Source organism: Monomorium pharaonis, chromosome 3 (assembly GCF_013373865.1).
Source record: "Monomorium pharaonis isolate MP-MQ-018 chromosome 3, ASM1337386v2, whole genome shotgun sequence".
Classification (NCBI taxonomy): domain Eukaryota; kingdom Metazoa; phylum Arthropoda; class Insecta; order Hymenoptera; family Formicidae; genus Monomorium; species Monomorium pharaonis.
Genome location: NC_050469.1, coordinates 19,498,441 through 19,518,783, shown reverse-complemented (window position 1 = coordinate 19,518,783; position 20,343 = coordinate 19,498,441). Strand labels below are relative to the sequence as shown.

The window sequence follows — 20,343 nt, the reverse complement described above, 5'->3', positions numbered from 1 at the left end:
TATTTTTAATTAATTAAATTATTAAAACGTTTTTGCATATAGATTAAAATTATAGTAGGATTTGACACTTGCGTGTAGGATTTCAGACGTGTCCCTGTAGGAAAGACTTAAAACGCGTTGGCAACACTGGTTCTAGTCTTCATAATCACACCAATCAGACAAAAAAAGTAGAACATGGCGACGTGGTGTAGTACAAGTTGTTTTTGTGATTTCATCATTTAAGAGTACATAATCGGAGTCCGTACGAGCAAAACCTTAGTTTACTGGGCTGCGTAGCCGATAAGGGAGTATCTGAAACGTGAGATAAATTGTACAAGTATGAATTACAATCATTCGAACGCACGCCGAGGTAAGTGTAACCTACGAACGCCTGATGTAAACTTGTCCTCTGTTTTCCATGTGTTCCGTGTTTTCCCCTTCATTTATTCATATAATGTTATTCATAAAACTGACATAGCAAACCTACAGCTTACAGGAATCATTCTTACGAGTAAAGTCATGTAATAACGAGTTATTGTGATAGATCTATTCTTTGCAGTTGCACTATGTTATTATTCTGCATTCAACGAAAACGAAATAAGCATATAATTAAGGAAAAATAATTCTTTTCGATTGAAAGTATCAAAAATTTTGCAAAGAGCAAAAAAATATGCTATATTTATATATTTGCACATATTTCCCTATATTTCAAATAGCATGTGAATCTGATTGTTAATTTTGTTATTATCCAATCTAATATAATGAGGAATGTTAATTTTATTGCCATTGTTAAATGACATGATTAAGCTAATTTTGTTATTTTCATATTATATAAAGATAAATTGTTTATCGACAGGAAAACCAAAGAGATTATTAGATCCATCGGCTGGTTTATCTGCACCAATTCCTCCGATGGCACAGAATCCATATATGTATAATCAACAGGTAAATTTTATGAAATGTATAATTATTCCTTTTTATAGTCTTGTTTACAAGATAGATTAAACACAGAATTATTATTCTATTAGTAAAAGTTTGCATCAATTATTTCTGCTTATATTTTTATATATTTATCAAATCGGAATTTATTATATTAGATTTTTTGTATTTATTATCAACTTAATTCTAGGTACCCATGAATAATGGTTCGAATAACTCAGAATATGGCTTCAATATTCCTGGACAGGGACCCCACTATGGAATCAATCCGCAGATGACAAATTATCCACCCGGCGATAACCGAGGGGGATCAGAGACTACGTTTATGAATCCACAATTTGCAACCCAATTTTTGGCTCAGCCAGTTGTCACAGATATGGCTGTACAATATGGAAATGCGTTGGTTGGTACTGGAAAACAACATTTTGAAAAGTTTGTGCCAGTTACAGCATTGAAGTATTACTTTGCTGTAAATACTAATTACGTCTTCGCTAAATTAATGTTGTTGTTCTTCCCATTTTCACATAAGGTAAGTTTTATAGAAAACATTTTTTAAAAAACGTTTTATTATCAATGTGCTTTATGTAGAAATACATTTTTAAAGAGCAAAAGAAAAGACGTCTCGATTAATCCAAGGTGATATGAAATACGCAAATTCAATGATAATTCCTTCTTACAGGATTGGTCTGTGAAATATGAACAAGATGTACCATTGCAACCGCGTTATGAGATTAACGCACCAGATATGTATATTCCAACAATGGCGTTTTTCACATACGTTGCTACGGCAGGATTAGTTTTAGGCATGCAGGGACGTTTCACTCACGAACAACTAGGTATATTAGCTAGCTCCGCTCTCGCTTGGGGTGTGTTCGAATTGGTCGTTCATACCGTGAGTTTGTACGTAATGAATCTCCAAACGAGTCTAGCAACATTAGACTTGCTGGCATACTGCGGTTATAAATACGTTGGTATTAATGCGTCTCTATTGATATCATTGCTATTTCGGAAATTTGGCTACTTTGTGATGCTACTGTACTTCAGTGTTTCCTTAGGTATCTTTCTAATGCGATCTCTAAAATTAAGAGTCATTCCACAAGGCCATTCGTACACGGCCTCTGGTAATAAAAGGCGGCTTTACTTCATATTGTCCTTGGCTTGTGTGCAACCTCTTCTAATGTGGTGGTTGTCATATTATCTAGTTTAAGTAATAAGCACACAAAGTTTATAAAACAGCGAGAGGAAAAAAAGAAAAGAAAATGTGTATATTTATTATTTGGTTACTAATGTCACCTGTACATTTTTTGTAATAAAATCTCATATACGATTACATTATCATTTAGATGTGTGTATAATGTGCCAAGTCGTCTCTATCATTTGACAAGGAATTTTTTTCTCTAGTGAATATCAATTTTTTTGGACACCCGAATGTACACTTATCCACACTCATCTCATTTTAAGTGCTAAATTTTTTGGAGAGTTTAAGCAATATGAATACATCTATATAATTAATAAATTTTGATACATGACATATCTAAAAATTTTTTTAGATAACTTCCTATCGAGTGATATTTGAAAAATCTGTTTCTCTATAATTAATCTTACGAAAAGTTGCGAGATGTCGCGACACGTTTCTCGATGATTCAGCGCCAGCGGGGCACGGGCGAACGTGGCGCCACGGCGAAGAGGGCGAAGCCTCCCGCGCTCGCGCTGAGCGAGGGTTGAGCCGCGCGCCGCGCGTTCTTCACGGTCATTGATAGTCGTCTGCGAGCCGCGAGATCGGTGGGATACAGTGAAACGTAGGTGTTGCGTCTCGTGTGTTCGTGGGCCGTCCGCCGCCAGGGCCAAAAATGGCGGAACGGACGAAGGTGACGGCCCCGGCCACCCGGCCCGTCCCTATGAAGCTGTTCGCCACCTGGGAAGTGGATCGTACTCCACCGAATTGCATCCCCAGGTAACAGATGACACATTTCGCGACAATTATTCCGGGTGTTGTTCTAATCGCGCGCGCGGCGCGGTTCGCTATAGGTGTATTCTTCGATGTTATGGTGGACGCTAAGTAACGTTTCTCCGACTGCATCTGCACGCCCTTTTTGTGGACACCCATCCCCGCTCTCGGTCATTCGGTATATCGTACTTACGAGTTTGCGATTTACCAATGACCAGTGGATGGACACGTTGCGACCTTCGCCGTCAGTTGGTTGAGTCACAGACGTATGACACTTGCGCGTCGCATTTACTTTTGCGACTTCGAAACCACTGCAAATGTCAACAGAATCTGACGACAGATTCGCACTCCTCCCGTTTGCGATGAATGAGAAAAAGCTCGCCTTCCGTCAATATTTTCCGTCATGCACTTCAATTTATCGCATCATTCACGATACTTTCAACAAGAACGGTGAGAGATCGAGCTTTATTGCTAATCTGCTCATGTACACGAATGACATTCTTATCGGAGAAATGTCAATATGAAATGTTAATATGCCAAGCAAATTATTTCTCGTTAATTTCGTGAATATTATTAATATTTAGAGATACTGATACATTAACACATTAAAAATGTATATAAAGTTAATATTTTGAAACATATATGTATTTGGATGTGTGTGTGTGTGTGTGTGTGTGTGTGTGTGTGTGTGTGTGTGTGTGTGTGTGTGTGTGTGTGTGTGTGTGTGTGTGTGTGTGTGTGTGTGTGTGTGTGTGTGTGTGTGTGCGTGTGTAGATTTGAAAAATGTTAATTTTGATCAAGTTTAAAGTAACATAAAAGAAATAAAAAATAGAGATTTGTCAAGTTAAATAGAATAATATTTACACACCAATTTAACTTGACATATCTCTATTTTTTGTCTTATGTTTACAAATTTTTTACGAGATTTGTCAAGATAAATTGGAGTAAATATTACTCTAAATTTTCTTGATTAAATGTAATATTTTTTTAAATTTATATTCTAAAAGTTTTGTGTCGGGGTAAAAATTTTACTACAAACAAAATGAAATATTTAAAAAATCGATAAATAAAAAACGAATATTTTAGTAATGAATAAAATCTCTTATTAGTATTAAAAATTTTCAAGAATATTATAAATTATTTTCTAAAAAGGGGAAAAAACATATAATTATATACTCTTAAAAATTATTAAATAAGAAATAAAACCAATCGTAATTTTGAGATAAATTTCTTTATATTGTATCAAACATTTTTATAAATCAATAATAAATAATTACATATTTAAAATCTCGCGTAGAAATTTCTTGTTTTAAAAAGGCTATCATCTTTTCGAGACTTAAGTTCCGATTTCTTCTGAGAATGTAATTGTTTCTATTTAAATAAATGTCCAAATAAGAAAGAAAGCAACCACATTTTAAATAAAATAATTTAAAAAATGATGGAAAAACGTTTTTTTAATGTATGAAAATTAGCAAACGTATTTCTCTCTTTTTATCTATTGCGTATACAGTTTAGTTATTACTGCTAAACTATAGTAAATTGAAATGCTTTACATCGCGGCGATAAGATTGTTGAGTTTAAATGAAAATAAGGCGTTTTCAAGGCCACACTGAAAAAAAATTTACTAAATTGAAATAAATATTTTTTCAAATAGTACTATGCAGAAATTTTGTAAAAAATAAATAATATTTCAAATAAGATAATATTTTTTAAAATTTAGAAAATGTATAATACATTTTCTAAATTTGTACAAAATGTATAATATATTTTCTAAATTATAGAAAATATTATCTTATTTGAAATAAATATTATTTATTTTTTACGAAACTTCTGCAGGGTACTATTTGAAAAAATATTTATTTCAATTTAGTAAATTTTTTTTCAGTGCACGAACACAAGATCAGAGAGACGTTAATACCGATAAATTCTTATCTATTTAGTTATCCATAATACTAATTTTTAAATGCGCTGCAGTCTCACGAAACCGTGGGTTTTTTTCACTATAAATACTTTAATCGATTTGGGAAATCGACTATTATAAAGTTATATATCGTGTCACGGTATGTACTTATCTATTATATGTATATCTTTATATGTGCAATTAGCGAACCGCGTTGGCATGTGACAAAACACGATTATTGTATTTTTGACTCTCGGTTATTGCCAAACCACACGATGTTTGGCACGTGTTTGGCAAAAGTCAGTGGTTAATTTGGTATATAATTCGGATGCACGGTAGTCGTGACTACGAAATTAACGTTACCATCGCTGCTTACAATGCTATCGATTTCCAAGAAGTTCTTAAAAAAGATTTTCCGAGACGCTTTAGAGATACGTCGCGAGCAAAATTCCGTGTAAATCTAATACGGCGATACGGCGGCGCATAATCTAAATAGTACTTGATATCCCTTTTGATTACTGCGCAGACTTAAATGTCTGCTCTGCACTTAAACTTGATTATGTTGCTTATCTTCAATTGCGATCGCAAATAAAAAGATTTAAATATCCCAATACTTGTCCATATTTTCGAGCAATGTTGTTACTTTATAGATCGATTATTTGAAAGCACTTGTCGGAAATTTTTTCTCTCTATTACTCGGAATAGTCGGTATATTTTACAGTGGTAGATCGTAGAGGTATAGTGACAGTGGCACATATATTTTGCTACATTTTAACATATGAATATTGTTTACGCGATTTAGAAATATGAGTATTCCTATGATTTCGAGAATTTGAACAATTTTATCAATAAAACGCGTGCTCAAATAAACTCAAGTCCTTTAAAGCCGCTGACAACAGATCAAATCCAGATTTGCATACTCTACGTGAATCGATCGCATCACATGCGCAAGTGAAATGATGCACGTCGTGCACATGTAAAATAAATGCGAGCTCGAGTGATTACGTGCCACCTGTAGTCTCTCTGCGGCTAAATTTAGTATTCGCCCCCCAACGCCCCCGGAAACCTTCTTCATAAATAACGATAACCGTTCTGATCCCTAGTGCACGTAATAAGGGTTTCGTCGACAATGTTTCCACTTGGTGTAGGCTCTATCACGCGTATCATCGAGAAGTAAATTATGTAGGAAGGGGGCTTTTTCGAACGGAGTTTGGACTCATTGGCCGTAAAAGAAAATTTATAAAGACTTAAAGCTGCCAGGTTTTAGCAGTTTATTTTTTCACATAATCTCTGTCAAAATCCAGGTGTTTGAAGCTGTCAGTTTTTTATCCTGGTGGAAAATATCTTCGTTAGTATATTTACTTTTCCGCCAAATTTCTTCGCCAATTTTCTCAAAATTGTCTCTGAAGAAAAATCCCTTCGGCAAAAATTCTTTTATTAAGCATGCATATTTTTTGTGAAAAAACATAAATATTGAGAAGTCGTATCTATTTTATTGCAAAGATCATGTTTTTTAAATCATATTTTGGCACTTTTAAATTTTATTAAAAAATAATATAAAATAGCATCGCTATTCAAGTTTCTCTATACCACATTTTTTAAAATGAAATCTGTGATAATCCTTACTGCTCCACATGATTTACTAAAAAGCTGATTTTTTAAATATTGTATTTGAACAAAAAGAGTCTAGACAAGTGTATAAAATTGCAAGTTGATCGACCCAACCACCTTTAAGATATAATAGCGCGTTTTGAAAATACAATTTGAATAGCGATGATATTTTACATTTATGTTTCAATAAAATTTGAATGTAAAATAAAAGAAATATAATCTATATATATATATATATATATATGCAAAATGAAAAAATTGATTTTTTTCCATTTTTTCATAAAAAATTCGTAAAGTTAAGCAAATTTTTTATAGTTATCCAGTATATGCTTTCTTGATCAATTTTACAGCTTATACGATGAACGTGTTTGAAAATATCTTATCGAAATTTTTCAAGGAAATTTCAGAGTACGTTTTATGGTTCAGAGTCGCTTTTTGATTCATAAAAGTCACAAAATTAACAAATTGCATTAATGTTTTCATCAAAAAATTATTTCTTACTTTTTTTCTATATAATAATTGCTTAATTAATGTCAATAGTGCTATTACACTTTAAAAACAGTCTCAAATTTTTACTTGGCAAATAACTACATTTAAAATTTTTTTAAATATGTTCTCTTTTGCAGAACAAGTGTCTCTCAATCGCGTTTTTTATTGTCATTGTTGGATTTTTCATTTTAGTTAAAGAGCAATTCTTTGGTATATAATTCACACAATTGCTTTTAAGCTGCACATACATGTTTGCACAAGTGCAAATCATCTATCGGAAGTCTAGATGACAAAACTGCACTTACCGTAACAAATACGATACACACGTTTCGGTTGATTTCGGTACAAGGATACTCGACAAGTTTACTTGCGTATGGCCAGCTTTAAGGGGATCCGGGAGTGACAGAGTTACCGACATTTTTTGGGGAACTTGGATTTTCGAATTGGAGTAACAGAATGCAAAATCCTTTTACAGGATTAAAGTACGCACAAAAATGAAGGGGGCGACGTACGATTTGTTCTGATAAATAAATAAAAATTGTTATTTATTAGTCACCTAACGACAATATTTGCTTCATACAAAAAATCTATAGTTTATATGTATAAAATAATCACGTCGCCCCTTAGAAAAAACTCTCAGGAATAATATCGTGCAATTAGAAATAAGATTAGAATCCTAGAAAAAAAGATTCGCATTCCGCAAATTGGAAAATGAAAAAACGAAAATTTGGGTTATGTACACGTAAAAAGTCGATAAGTAGAGCAATATGAGAAAAATTTTTTTTGTTTTCAATATAAAATCCAATTTATAGATTAATATTAATATGTGTACTTTAATTCTGGAAAAGGATTTCTAAATCTATACAAGAAATACATATAAAATCTCATTAATGATGTGCACGAATGACTCTACCTTATCGACCTCGATCAAATTTCAAAGGCACTCCTGGATCCCCTTAAGGAAGTTTCTCTGTTCAGGCCCGGCATAACAAGTGGCACAGGGGTTCAAGTAAAGAAAAATATTTTAATGCCCATTTTGTTGCCTTCTTTTTTTTGCTGTATATGGTCTAAAGTTAATAATGTGAATATAAGAAAAAATTCAGCTATGAAGTACTACCTTTATTACTGAAATAATTTTTTAAAAATTGAGACTAAACATTCTTTACTATTATACTACTTTTAGATAACTAAATACAATTTGAAATTCATGTTATATCACATATTTACCACACTTACGTGCTGTTTTACTTTGATTATTGTAAACTTTTTTAATCTTATTAATTATTTCACTCAAACGAACAAGTGCATCGTTTCAAAAATTTAACAGTACTTTTCTGGACAACTAAGATGTAGTTGTGAAGTTTTACTAACATCTATTCGTTACTTCTACGTTTAATACAACAATAAAAACTGAAAAATCCTGAAAATTCATCGATTCCCATGTTAATAAAATATTTAATATCTAAATAACTAGCTAGTTCAGCTTTCTGAAATTCTGACAGTCAATTTATATCACTAATTTGAACTTTTCTACAAAGTTTCATGAAAATCTGTTTATTTCGATTTAGCAGCGAAACTCCTTTAACCCTTTAACGCTCAAATGCACAAGATTTTTTCGTAAACTTTGACAACGTAAACTCTGTATAAAACGGACAAACTTTTTATTAAAGAGTACTTTTCTAGGGTGTTTTGAGTGTGCTCTTTCAAATGCCGCCGCAAAAAATTGAGAAAAATGTCAAGAACATCGAGTTTCTGAGCTTTTTCAAAAAAGGCACGATTTTTTTTGTGTAAAATTTTTTTTAATTGGATTTTCTTTATCGTAACGGGTTTGGATTAGGATCGGAACTGAATAAAGCGTGCACTTTTTAGTTGTACTTGAAGACTATGCAGCGCAAAAATTTTTTTCTAATATGGCGGATCGAATATGGCCGCTTAAATGTCAGAAATTTGGGAAATTCCCATTTTTTACGATTTTTCTATTCAAACAATCGTAATTCGATTTACTAATCCTCATTAATCACTTAGAAACTTTGACCATATTGGTTTGTACCTTAAAAAGTGAAATCTAATATGACGATTTCAATATGGCGACTAGGATTGGCGGAAACACCGAAAAAAGTAGTATAATTGTATAATTGTGTAGTTTTTTGTATATTTCCGCGTACTAATGTGACTGGAGAGTACAAAAGCAACTATGTACACTGTGCGAGTGTGTGTGTACATACATACATCTAATTCAGGAAATAATTATAAGTGAAAACTAATGACATTACTGACTTCTAAATCGTCCTTTGCCAATAACTTCCATGTCAGAGTTACCAATTCTCACCGTGTGGAGGTGGATGATTATTGAGAATCTTTTTTTTGTGTTTTTTTAAAATATTTTATTAATTTGTTCATAATTTTTTATATTTTTTATTTTTTACAAAATTTTTTTTTTTTTTGTAATTGAATCTATTCTCGAAACATGTCTTACAAAAATATAAATTGCAATGTTTACAAAATTTATTTGTTCTTATATTTTTTTGTTAAACAGTATTTTTGTGAGATAACTAATTTGGTTTCGTGTTTTTTCATGACCATAATTACGTGGTATATAATAAATAAAGTACCACAACTAAAACGTTAGCTGTCCATATTTTATAATCGACATTTAGTAACCACACGCAATGTTTAGCTACAACAAGCCAGCGATGCCAGTTCAAATGCTCACGCTAGCGGGCTGCGCGAAAGGTAGGAGATCTGTCTCTTTCCGTTTCCACAAGGTAATTTATATTTTTGTAAGACATATTTCAAGAATAGTCATTAGATTTAATTACAAAGAAAAAATTTTTTCAACTAAAAAAAATGTGAAAAATTATAAAAAATAAAATATTAAAAAATACAAAAAACAAAAAAAAATTTTCAATAATCGTCCACCTCCACGCAGTGAGAATTGATAACTTTGACATAAAAGTCATTGGCAAAGGACGATTTAGAAGTCAGTAACATCATTAGTTTTTACTTATAATTATTTCCTGAATTGGATGTATGTACATACACACTCGCACACAGTTGCTTTTGTACTCTCCGGTTACATTAGTACATGAAAATATACAAAAAACTACGAACTATATTACTTTTTTCGGTGTTTCCGCCAATCCTAGCCACCATATTGGAAGCCCCATTTTAGATTGCACTTTTTAAGATACAAATTAATATGGTCAAACATTTCTAAGTGATTAATAAGCATTAGTAAATCGACTTACGATTGTTTGAATAGAAAAAATCATAAAAATTTAAGATTTCCAAAATTTCTGACATTAGGCGGCCATATTCGATGCACCATGTTAAAAAAAAATTTTTGCGCTGCATAATCTTCAAGTACAACTAAAAAGTGCACGCTTTATGCAGTTCAATCCTAATCCAAACCCGTTATGATAAAGAAAATCCACTTTTTAAAAAATTTTACTCGAAAAAAATCGTGTCTTTTTTGAAAAAAAAGCTCAGAAACTCGATGTTTTTGACATTTTTTTCCATTTTTTGCGGCAGCATTCGAAAGAGCACACTTAAAACCCTCTAGAAAAGTACTATTTGATAAAAAGTTTGTCCGTTTTATCAAAGTCTACGCCGTCAAAGTTTATGAAAAAATCTTGTGCATTTGAGCGTTAAAGGGTTAAACCAGAGTAACGTGAATGATAAACACAAAGGATAGATGATAATTGGTAAAGCAACATTTTTTTATTTTTTTTTAATCATCTCTTAAATTTTGAAAGTCAGAAGCCTGTGTCGTAATTCCTGTTAATAAATGTAATCCTTGAATTTTGTTGTATACACGTCTTGCACATACTGTCAACCTTTATTTTTCCGAACGATCCTGCCTCGTATGTACACGCCTCAATTGCCATGCTAGTCGTTCCCTCTAAGAGAAATTATATTGATCGATATTATCCACTCATATCTCCAGAGCTTTTTGAACTGCGTACTCTCGATCAATACATCGAGGCGTTGGGTGTTACATTTGCCTTTAATTCTAAGATACGCAAACAGTCTCTTTGGACTCGGATTATTTATACTCATGCTGCTGAATGAGATTTCCTCTAGGCAATCTTTGGATCGAATCTTAAAATATCCTTAAGTCTAATATCTCACTTTAGTTTCACTTTATTTTTAGGCTGTGTTCCTTGACGTTAACTCGATTAGTGATACTCCGACCGCTCGGCTCGGACCTGACGTCCATTAGCATCGCGGTCAAGATGCAGAGCTCCAAGAGAATCTTGCGCTCCAACGAGATGGCTATACCGACCGGCGGCATACTCGACACGGAGCTTGAATTGCAATTTGCACTTCAATATCCGCATTTTCTCAAGAGAGACGGCAACAAACTTCTGATATTATTGCAAAGACGTAAGCGATACAAGAATCGCACGATGCTCGGATATAAAACTCTTGCGGAGGGAATCGTTAATATGGCGCAAGTGAGTCTCGAATTTTATTTCGTTTCATCGAAAATAAAATGGTTTATTTTTCACTAAAAGCATAATATACAATTATAATAAATGCTTTTGCAATGTGAATATAAGTGAATAATGTACCGAAAAACTGTTGTAATTGGAAAAATTTAATTTAAACAAATTTTTTAATTTTGATCTTTGACCTTTTTACGGTCAACTGATTTGATTCATTTTTTGCCTCGCTGGAGTTAACGATCTTTATTTATTAACGAGAGTGATGTTTAAAAAAATTAAACCGTTTCTAAGAAATTTTGCAGACGGACAATCAACATTGTAAAATTATTAATAATTTGCTATGCTGCACTACTTCATAACTATTACTGTGAATAAATAACACAATCGATAGAATAGAATAGCATTTATTATTTCAAATATTAAATAACTGTCGATATAGATTATAATTAAAAAAAAAATATATTGCAAAATATGTATATTAATAATAATGTAAATATACAAAATATATTTTCCAAAAAAGAAAAGATTTATTTTTAGATTATTGCATTGATATTGCACGAGACATTAAAGTTTTTTGCATCTGTAATACTAATCATTTTTGCAGGTGTTGCAGAAGCAAATGGATATTGAGTTGGAACTCATATCAGATAAAGCAGAAAAATACGGTGGTCATTCAGTTCCACTGGCACGCGTAAGCGTTGTCGCCCTAAGTTCCCAACCGGTTGATCATGATAAAAGACTGACGAGTGATCCTAACGAGAGGCTTTGTCCTGAATTCAGTGACGAGGAGGAAGAGTTTAGCTCGGAGGGTGAAGCGGAAGGTAGCGATAGTGAGCCTACATTGGAGGTGCATAGGCGGAAGAGTCGCGGGAAGATTCCAACAAATGCCAGAGTACGCGCAATATTTCTGTTCAACTTAGAGTTTCTTTCTCTCTCTTGCGTCTACATTAAATTCTGATGTTTATTTGTGTTTTCTAGCAAAGAAATTTAAAACAAAAGTTTATAGCTCTGCTAAAGCGCTTTAGGGTATCTGAGGAGTTGGAACACGATCAAGAGGAGATCGGGCAGAAACTTTCAGGTGTATATAATGCTATATGAACGAAAAGAATCAGTACACAAAATTAAAGATAAAATTTAGATAAAATTAATTTTATATATATTTAAGTTTTTTTTTCACGGTTTTGTTCAAGGTGGCGATATGGAGATAGAAGAATTGTTTGATGAATTAGAAGATTTATCAGACAGTGGGCCAGAATTAGATACAATGTCTGTTAGTAGTACACCGAAACCATCTCTGCGACCTTTTTTCAGTTCTAGTCGATCTCTTCTCGCGCCACCTCATTCCGGTAAGTCATTGCATAATCCAATCGCGTTTCTGATAAAATGTGTGACATATGTGTGATACGTGACAAGGTATTTTATCAATACTTGAAACTAGCTCATTGTGCTGATGTTGCAATGTAATATTTGAGTAATACATTTTAAAGGCTGGTGTTTAAGCAAATGTTGGTATCATTAAGTCAAATATAACGTTATACGGTAAGGAAGATACATTACGTTTCAAACTCATCTGGCTTTCGCTCTAGGCTATTGGTTACACTCGTTAAATAGTCACTTTTCGCAGTTAATCGTCATTATATTGGAATTTCGAAAAATATAATTTTAATTTAAATTTACGTTTTTAATCGTTCTCCCTCCTCTCTCTCTCTCACATATTTTTGAAAAACAAGTATTGTTAATACTTGTTGCGTGTTAAAAATAAAATCAATAAGAATTTCGAAAAGATTTAATTTTAATTCTTATTATCAATGTCATACTTGATAACACAATAAAAATGAATCTTCTTTATATAAAAGACTTTTTCAAAGACTTTTTTAATTGAAAAGATATTTTGTATATTTTTCACGAGATATTTTGTATATTGTCTTAAATAAGAGCTATAATTGTTATGCTTATTTTTTATGTAAAAATTTATGTAAAAAAAAAACTTTATGATAACATAGAAAATTTTGTATGCTTTTAATCGTGAACAAGAAATGAAACTATAAATAAAAAAATGTTTGAGATTAATATATATGTTTTTCGTATCCTTATATAGTTTTTGTACTTGAAACATTTTGAAAAAAAAAACTTACAAGACTATGAGGCTGTTATCAATTATATCTAGATATGCTATACTTATGTGTGAAAAAAAAAGATTTTAATAATTTCATAAAAATGAAAAATTTGCAACTGCCAAGGGTGCGTTTATTATTCATTATTTGAGTAAGCTGTTGATGTATTGGCGAAGCAGCATGTTGCAATCTGAATACCTCTTACAGGTTTCTCCAAAGTTTTCAATAATAGATTATTTAACGTAAAATTTTTTAAATAAAAATCTAATAATTGAGTACGTGTGTATATGTGTATATATCATATGCGCGCGCGCGCGCGCGCGCGCGCGCGCGTGTGTGTGTGTGTGTGTGTGTGTGTGTGTGTGTGTGTGTGTGTGTGTGTGTGTGATACGGGCTGACATTTGAACATGCATCAATATATACACAACATTATTTATTTATATATGTATATGTATATGTATATATATATATATATATATATATATATATATATATATATATATAGTAAATTATATGTCAGATTATTGCCATATGTCAACTAAATTACGTTCGATAATTTGGGTTGAACAATCGTTGAAAAATACCAATAGCGATAATTATGCAGCTAGAGGGCAATCTCATCGATTTCAATGACTTTAATATATGTTGTCAGGGTCATTATTCTGAACAACTTTTCCCTATATATGTTACCGTCGCTCGGCCTTAGTTTCCGAGTTATACACAACAATTTTTTTTTAATTTCTTGCTTTAATTTTATTAGTTGTGAAATAGAAAGGAGAGTAGGGTGCAGAAAACGCATGGGAAGGATGCAGAGGGAGAGACTTTGTCCCTCTGCTTTGCTCTGTAAGCAGGGGGAAGTGTAAAAAAAGGGAGTAAAAAAGATTTTAAAATGTATGATTGTTTTCTGACTAATATGGAATGAAATTTGTGAAAAATCGTAAAGTTATATGGTATAGAAAACGCGTGGGCGGGGGAGGGGCTTAGCCCCTCCCCCTGCACCCCCTTCCCGTAATTTTTCCTAACTCTGACCCATCAATTTTATGTCCCTATTTGGTTAATTGGTTAAAACATTGGAAACGCACAGCGTGAAAAGTCGCAGACCTATGTGGTACTGTACAAGCGTGGACGTCGTTTACTTTACGTTTCATAAATACGATACATGATATCAGTGCTTTATGTAAGGTAAACAATATCCACGCTTGCACAGTACCACATAGGTTTTGCGAATTTTTTCACGCTGTTCGTTTCCAATGTTTTCGCATTAACCAGATAACGACATAAAATTAGTGGGTTAGAGTTGTTAGTGGATTAGAGGAAAAATTACAAGGGGGGGAGGCTCCGCCCCTCCGCCGCCAATGCGTCCTCTGCACAACTCTTTGTGAATTTCCACGTGAAACGAAATTCTCATTATTATCAAATACCCGTGTTATAATTTTTGAACTTTAATTGCTAATAACTTTTTAACGAGTCACGACCGACAATTGATCAAAGATACTAACTCAGAGTCATAACCTTGACAACATATGTCAAAGTCAAGGTGATCGGTTATATAGGTTGTCCTCTATCTGTATAATTACTCTAATAGCTGTTGTTTATCGCATTTTATATAAAATATCGCAAGCCATCTTGTCATAAGTAATTATTGAGATCAAATGCAAAATTTTTCATATTTTACCGTCCTCTAGGATCTGTTATATAACAGATAGGATACTGGCATTTAATTTCTATGGAAAAAGAGAACAGTGGAATCTCTTCAGTTTTATTATTGCAGAATTGTATATTTCTTTTAATTGAATGGGAAAAATTGCAAGAGTTTGATTTTAATTTTTTAGAGCGCATATATAATGCAATGTTATGTTAATTAAATAATTTTTTTTATTATAAATTTGTGTTATGGGAGAGGTGAAGAGGATAAATAAAAGTTTACCCCATAATTATTATGTTAAACAAAAGATTTCAAAGCCTTTTACTGTTGCCATTGTTGGATTATGATATCAGAAGCGAAAAAATCTTATGAATTCTATTGTGATTATAATATATTAAATTAATTTTTTACATGTCCTATTTTATATTAAATGGAATAGATTTACGTAAATTGTGATGTAGATTTTTTAAATTTATAGATACATATATGAGTTTTTGCTTTTAATGTCATAATTTAATATGTCTGAAAAGCGCTAATATATCGCCATTGTTTAAGAATTAGGGCTTTATAAATTCCATAGCTTACTTAAATTTAGATCTTTTAAACTAAGTGAAAGTCTGGTGGGTTGGCTTTGCACTGTTGCATGTTACGATTCGATAGTAGTAACCAACGAGGATATTGGAACTATCTCAGCGACTACTACGTGTCAACAGCCCACGGGTCAGTCGGCTAAAGAGAAACATCGTATCGGACACACAACTCCGGGTATGTAAATATCAATCTATCCTGAAGTCCCTATGAAGATCGAATAGTTGGAACGTTTTAAGGATTCCGCTTCTTATCAAACAGCACGTATTTTGCGTTTGAATATAGCATGCGATGTAAGAGAGGCATATATGTATTATTAAAGAAGAAAAAAGATACAATAGAATCTAATAATGTATCTTAAAAATATGTAATTTAATCTTTCTCTGAATGATACAATATATATTAATATAAAGAACTTCCAAATTAAACAAGCAACTTATTTAAAAAATTATATATTATATTTGTAATTATTTAAAAAAATAATATTGAAAGCAATTCAGTAACAATAATTTTTAGATTGGAGAAGAAACTCCAGCGCATGAATGATCTTGCTAATCAACAGAAGTTTGGTGTTTCAATCACATTTGGTAATTAAGTGACTCCGCGATTTACACTTACACAAGCAATCTGTAACTTATATATGTACAATATATAAATTTTATTATACGTTAACTTTTCAACAACGCAACGTATCTCTCTAACGTAGCCAAAGATGCAAGAATAATCGAAGTGGCACGTTACTTTTGTTTTTCATTTATTCAAATATTAAATCAAATGCCTCTACATATAATCAACTTCCCTGTTTCTCGCTTTCTTTCTCTTTCTCTCTCATGGATATGTGTGTATATCTACACACTTACTATTTTCCTCAATTTTGTCTTCTATTATTCTTACATTCCTTTTTTTAACTCAAAAGATACAACTATGTATCAATGTATATATGTATTTAAAATTTAGCAGAAATAAATTTATGCTGATATTTAATTTTCTTGCAGTTATTTATAATATATAAATTTTTTTGAGTACTTTTAAAGTACTTTATGTTTGAAAGAATTTCTCATAGTATATGTACCTATAATATGCAAACCTGTTTTCCCTTTACATACGCTGTGTGTCTATTTGCGGCTTCTTGTATGTAATCTTATTAGACTTCGATCTGTGGTACTGGCCTGTATCTCTCTATCTACTCGTATACGTACGTATTCTTTACTCTGTCAATCTTAGTCATGTATTCTGCTTTCCAATAACGTTGCGACTTGCATCATCTCACGAGTTTATATTCCTTTCTGTGTCATCTCATTTGCAATAATACCCTGTGATAAATGCGATTGTGATCTCGATAAGTTTGTCTTATTGTTAGTTTGACTGAAACTTGACACGGGTAATCGTTATTTATCGTGAATCAAAATGTATACTAGGTGCCATGTACATCTTTACAACTGGAATTAGCATCTCAAATTGGCATTTCCAAATCGAATACATCAAATCTAGATATTCGTGAATTCAAGCTGCGTCTAATAGTTGTAAGTGTTTGACATATGTGCAAAGTTAAATAATAATTTTGCTGAATTAGTATTCAGAATTACGTTCGATTGGAAAGTGCAAAAATTTTAAACATAAGTGATACCTAGTATTTGTTGACTAATTTAATATTGGCACATTAGTTGTGCTTCTATTCACTTGTTCTATTTGAATACTTATACAGAGTATTCCAAGATCACCACACTTGATCATAAAATTAAAGAAGAGAATAAAGCAATATTTTTAACATTGTAATATTTCTAATTTTTATGTATCAATATGTATTTATAATTTTTATATCGATTGGATATGAACTAATTTTAGCTTTAATTAAACTTCAACGATAAAAAAAAACAAAATCTTGTTCTTTGAATATTTTAAAATACATTTTAATATAATACATTCAATAAATCATTTAAATGCCTTGTACAATTTTAATTAAAAGCTTCTTTGATTAAATATTATGTGGAACAAAGAAGCTTTTGAAATGTATCGGTGATTTTGAAGAACTTTGTATACCACATTTTAATGACACTTTAAATTTTATATCTCTATAGACAGTAACGAAATCTCATTGCAGAGCGTGGAGTGGACAGACAAAGCGATGACAGTTCTCGAAGAGCTGATAGCGATTCTCATCCTGAAAATTGGACAGATCACGAGGCGAACGATCCACCAAATTATGTAGCAGGTTCCCCGCCAAAATCAGTGGAACAACCTAACAAAAGTGAAAGCTCCGACAGGAGAAGTAGACTCTTTGCGCGTGATAGAGGAACTCCAGGTAGTAATAAATCTAAGAAACACAGCCTGAGCGTCGATCTAAAACCGTCGGCTGAATTAAATAACACAGAGGTAATATTAATGTCGTTTATCTTATGTTTTTCTACGTGAAGAATTTATATTTAATGCTTTTATTATACCTTCTATTTGTGGTTTAAGAATTAATGATAATAAGTATACGTGATTCTTGATTGAAATATTTAATAATACATTTCGAATATTACATTTCAAAATTATATTTATTAATTGTAGCCAAGAAAAGCTTTAGTCGAGCAACTAAGTCGAGTGTTACCAGATGATAGTTTACCAGAGGCTGTGTCATTGGTATCCATAGCAGATCCCGGTGGTGCTGTACTAGCTGCAAAACTTCAAGAAAGAAACCATAAAGTCTTGACCACTGCTTCTCCAGCTGACATCCGTGCAACCTTTACATGTTTGGTCACGCGAATACAAAAATTGTAATTATTATATTATAGAGTTTTCTCTTAAAATATTCTTTATTTTTATATTAATTATATATGCGCAAAATGAAAATTGTTGCGTGTTTTGTCTTTCTCATTTGAAAAAGATTATTTTTTAAAAATATTTAGAGATTCGCATACATACTAATTATAGATCTTTATGTTTAGTTGCAACAGTTCCGCAAAACCACCAGCACCTATAAAGGTGATTATTGCTGGCGGAGACAATTTTATAAATGCAGTTCTTCGTCATTATGTCGACTTGTTGAGCTTTAGACCGCCAGATTGGCAGAATTACATGAAATTCTTAGTGGTACCGCTCGGTTCAAACACATTAACGAGATATCTCGGTTCTGTTGATGCAAAGTATTCAAAATTGTTTGGAGATGAATGGAAAGAGCTTTTAGAAAGAGAAGGTGGAGGATCGAGTGAATGCGCAGCACGAGTATCGGAGTACCTGGCTACAGCTAATATGGCTCTATTACTACCCATAGCAGAAGCTATGGTTACGTACAGGTAATCAAAAAAATTCTCTTTTAAAACGATTGAACGGGCATATTAAAAAGATTGATTATATTCGTAGGGAAACGGATGACAGTAGTCAAATCTTTATTCCTTTTATAAATGACGTTCGTGTGGGTTGCCCAGACAGCAATTCTTCCGCGTCTGTCGATCTGGAAGAGAGTAACGTTAGTATGTCCGGTTCTCCGCCTTCCTTACCTCCGCCAAGTTTACCCGTTCCAACTCCCGGAAAGTTGACACCACCCAGTAGTCCTAACGTGGGCCAACCGGGAAGGGAAGGGTGGGAACCGGTAGAACTACAGTTGGATTACTGGAGTAAACAGACTCAAGGAGAAAAGGGAAAGAGCACATTACGTCAAGCTTTCAGAGCGTTACACGTGCAAAGACTTCCTTCATTAGGCGAAGTTCCAGGCCATCACTTGTCTATGAATTTCACAACAAAAGAGAAAAAACAAAAGAGTAAGATTTAAGTGAAATTTTTTTTACTTTCAGAAAAAGTGAAATTAATTTTTGTGTTAAAGATTAAAATATGTAATATCGAGAATAAAATCAAACTTTAAAAAATATTCTTTTCCAGTAATGAGATTAGGTAAAAAAAAAGAAAAAGAGAAAGAAAATGAGCCAAAAAGTCAATCGGTGGACGGTGTAACACGTCTCATATGTTCTGCAAAAACTCATAACATTCCATTAAGAGGTGAGGTTTTTTTATTGTAAGGTTTTTTATTAAATAATTTTTTTAATAAATTTTTACTATAAATTATACAATTCTTTTAATATACATGTCACATTTAATGTAAAGCGAAATGTATCTAGGTTTGAATGCCACAAAAATTACCCTATACTTGTTCTTTTCTCTTCTTTTATTATTATTATTATTAATAACTAATAATTTTTTATTAATAATTACATTTACTTAATGGTGATGTTATTTTTATTATAGTGAGCATTGACGGTACCGAATGGTACGGTGTAAAATTCTTCCAATTGTCGGCGCAATGGCAGACGCACATTAAGACGTTTCCAATAGCATTATTGGAATATAATCCGCAACAACAAACTTCGACTGCTACGTAATTTTCTGTTATTATAATGAAAGCTTCTAGCGACTTACGTATTCTACATCATTATTGATAATAACATTTGACTTGTTTTAAACGCAAACCCTATAACCACCAATTTCTTAAAACTGCCCAATAAAAATTAAAATTGAGCAGATGCTATGAATTCTCAAACTCGAAATATCTATTGCATTCATTCCATTATTAATGTAGTAATAAAGATAAATGAACATTCGGGATTCCTTATATCTTATAAAAAAATACAGTGCATATATAAGCGTATGTGTGTTTACAAACAATTTATGCAATACGCATTAAGCCCATAACAAACTTCGAAAAA

General features: G+C 32.3%; 2 protein-coding genes across 4 annotated transcripts; both read left to right on the top strand.

The window, feature by feature from the left end:
* The first annotated feature begins 176 nt into the window (after positions 1 to 176).
* On the top strand, positions 177 to 2,256 carry LOC105831329 (protein YIF1B-A). Its single transcript, XM_012671380.3, has 4 exons — positions 177 to 349; positions 836 to 924; positions 1,109 to 1,447; positions 1,598 to 2,256. The coding sequence occupies exons 1-4, from the start codon at positions 319 to 321 to the stop codon at positions 2,123 to 2,125; spliced, it is 987 nt and encodes a 328-aa protein (XP_012526834.1). The 5' UTR covers positions 177 to 318; the 3' UTR covers positions 2,126 to 2,256.
* Positions 2,257 to 2,654: 398 nt separating this feature from the next.
* Positions 2,655 to 20,343, top strand: LOC105831326 (phosphofurin acidic cluster sorting protein 2). 3 transcript variants are annotated; one of them, XM_012671374.3, is made up of 12 exons: positions 2,655 to 2,872; positions 11,020 to 11,323; positions 11,919 to 12,206; positions 12,293 to 12,392; positions 12,505 to 12,660; positions 15,737 to 15,838; positions 17,763 to 18,034; positions 18,215 to 18,420; positions 18,592 to 18,939; positions 19,007 to 19,404; positions 19,523 to 19,639; positions 19,886 to 20,343. In XM_012671374.3, exons 1-12 carry the CDS (start codon positions 2,769 to 2,771, stop codon positions 20,017 to 20,019), a joined length of 2,529 nt encoding a protein of 842 aa, XP_012526828.1. In that variant the 5' UTR covers positions 2,655 to 2,768; the 3' UTR covers positions 20,020 to 20,343. The 3 variants fall into 3 exon arrangements, with proteins under 3 accessions (XP_012526828.1, XP_012526827.1, XP_012526829.1); XM_012671373.3 differs by having other exon boundaries at positions 15,734 to 15,838; XM_012671375.3 differs by lacking the exon at positions 15,737 to 15,838.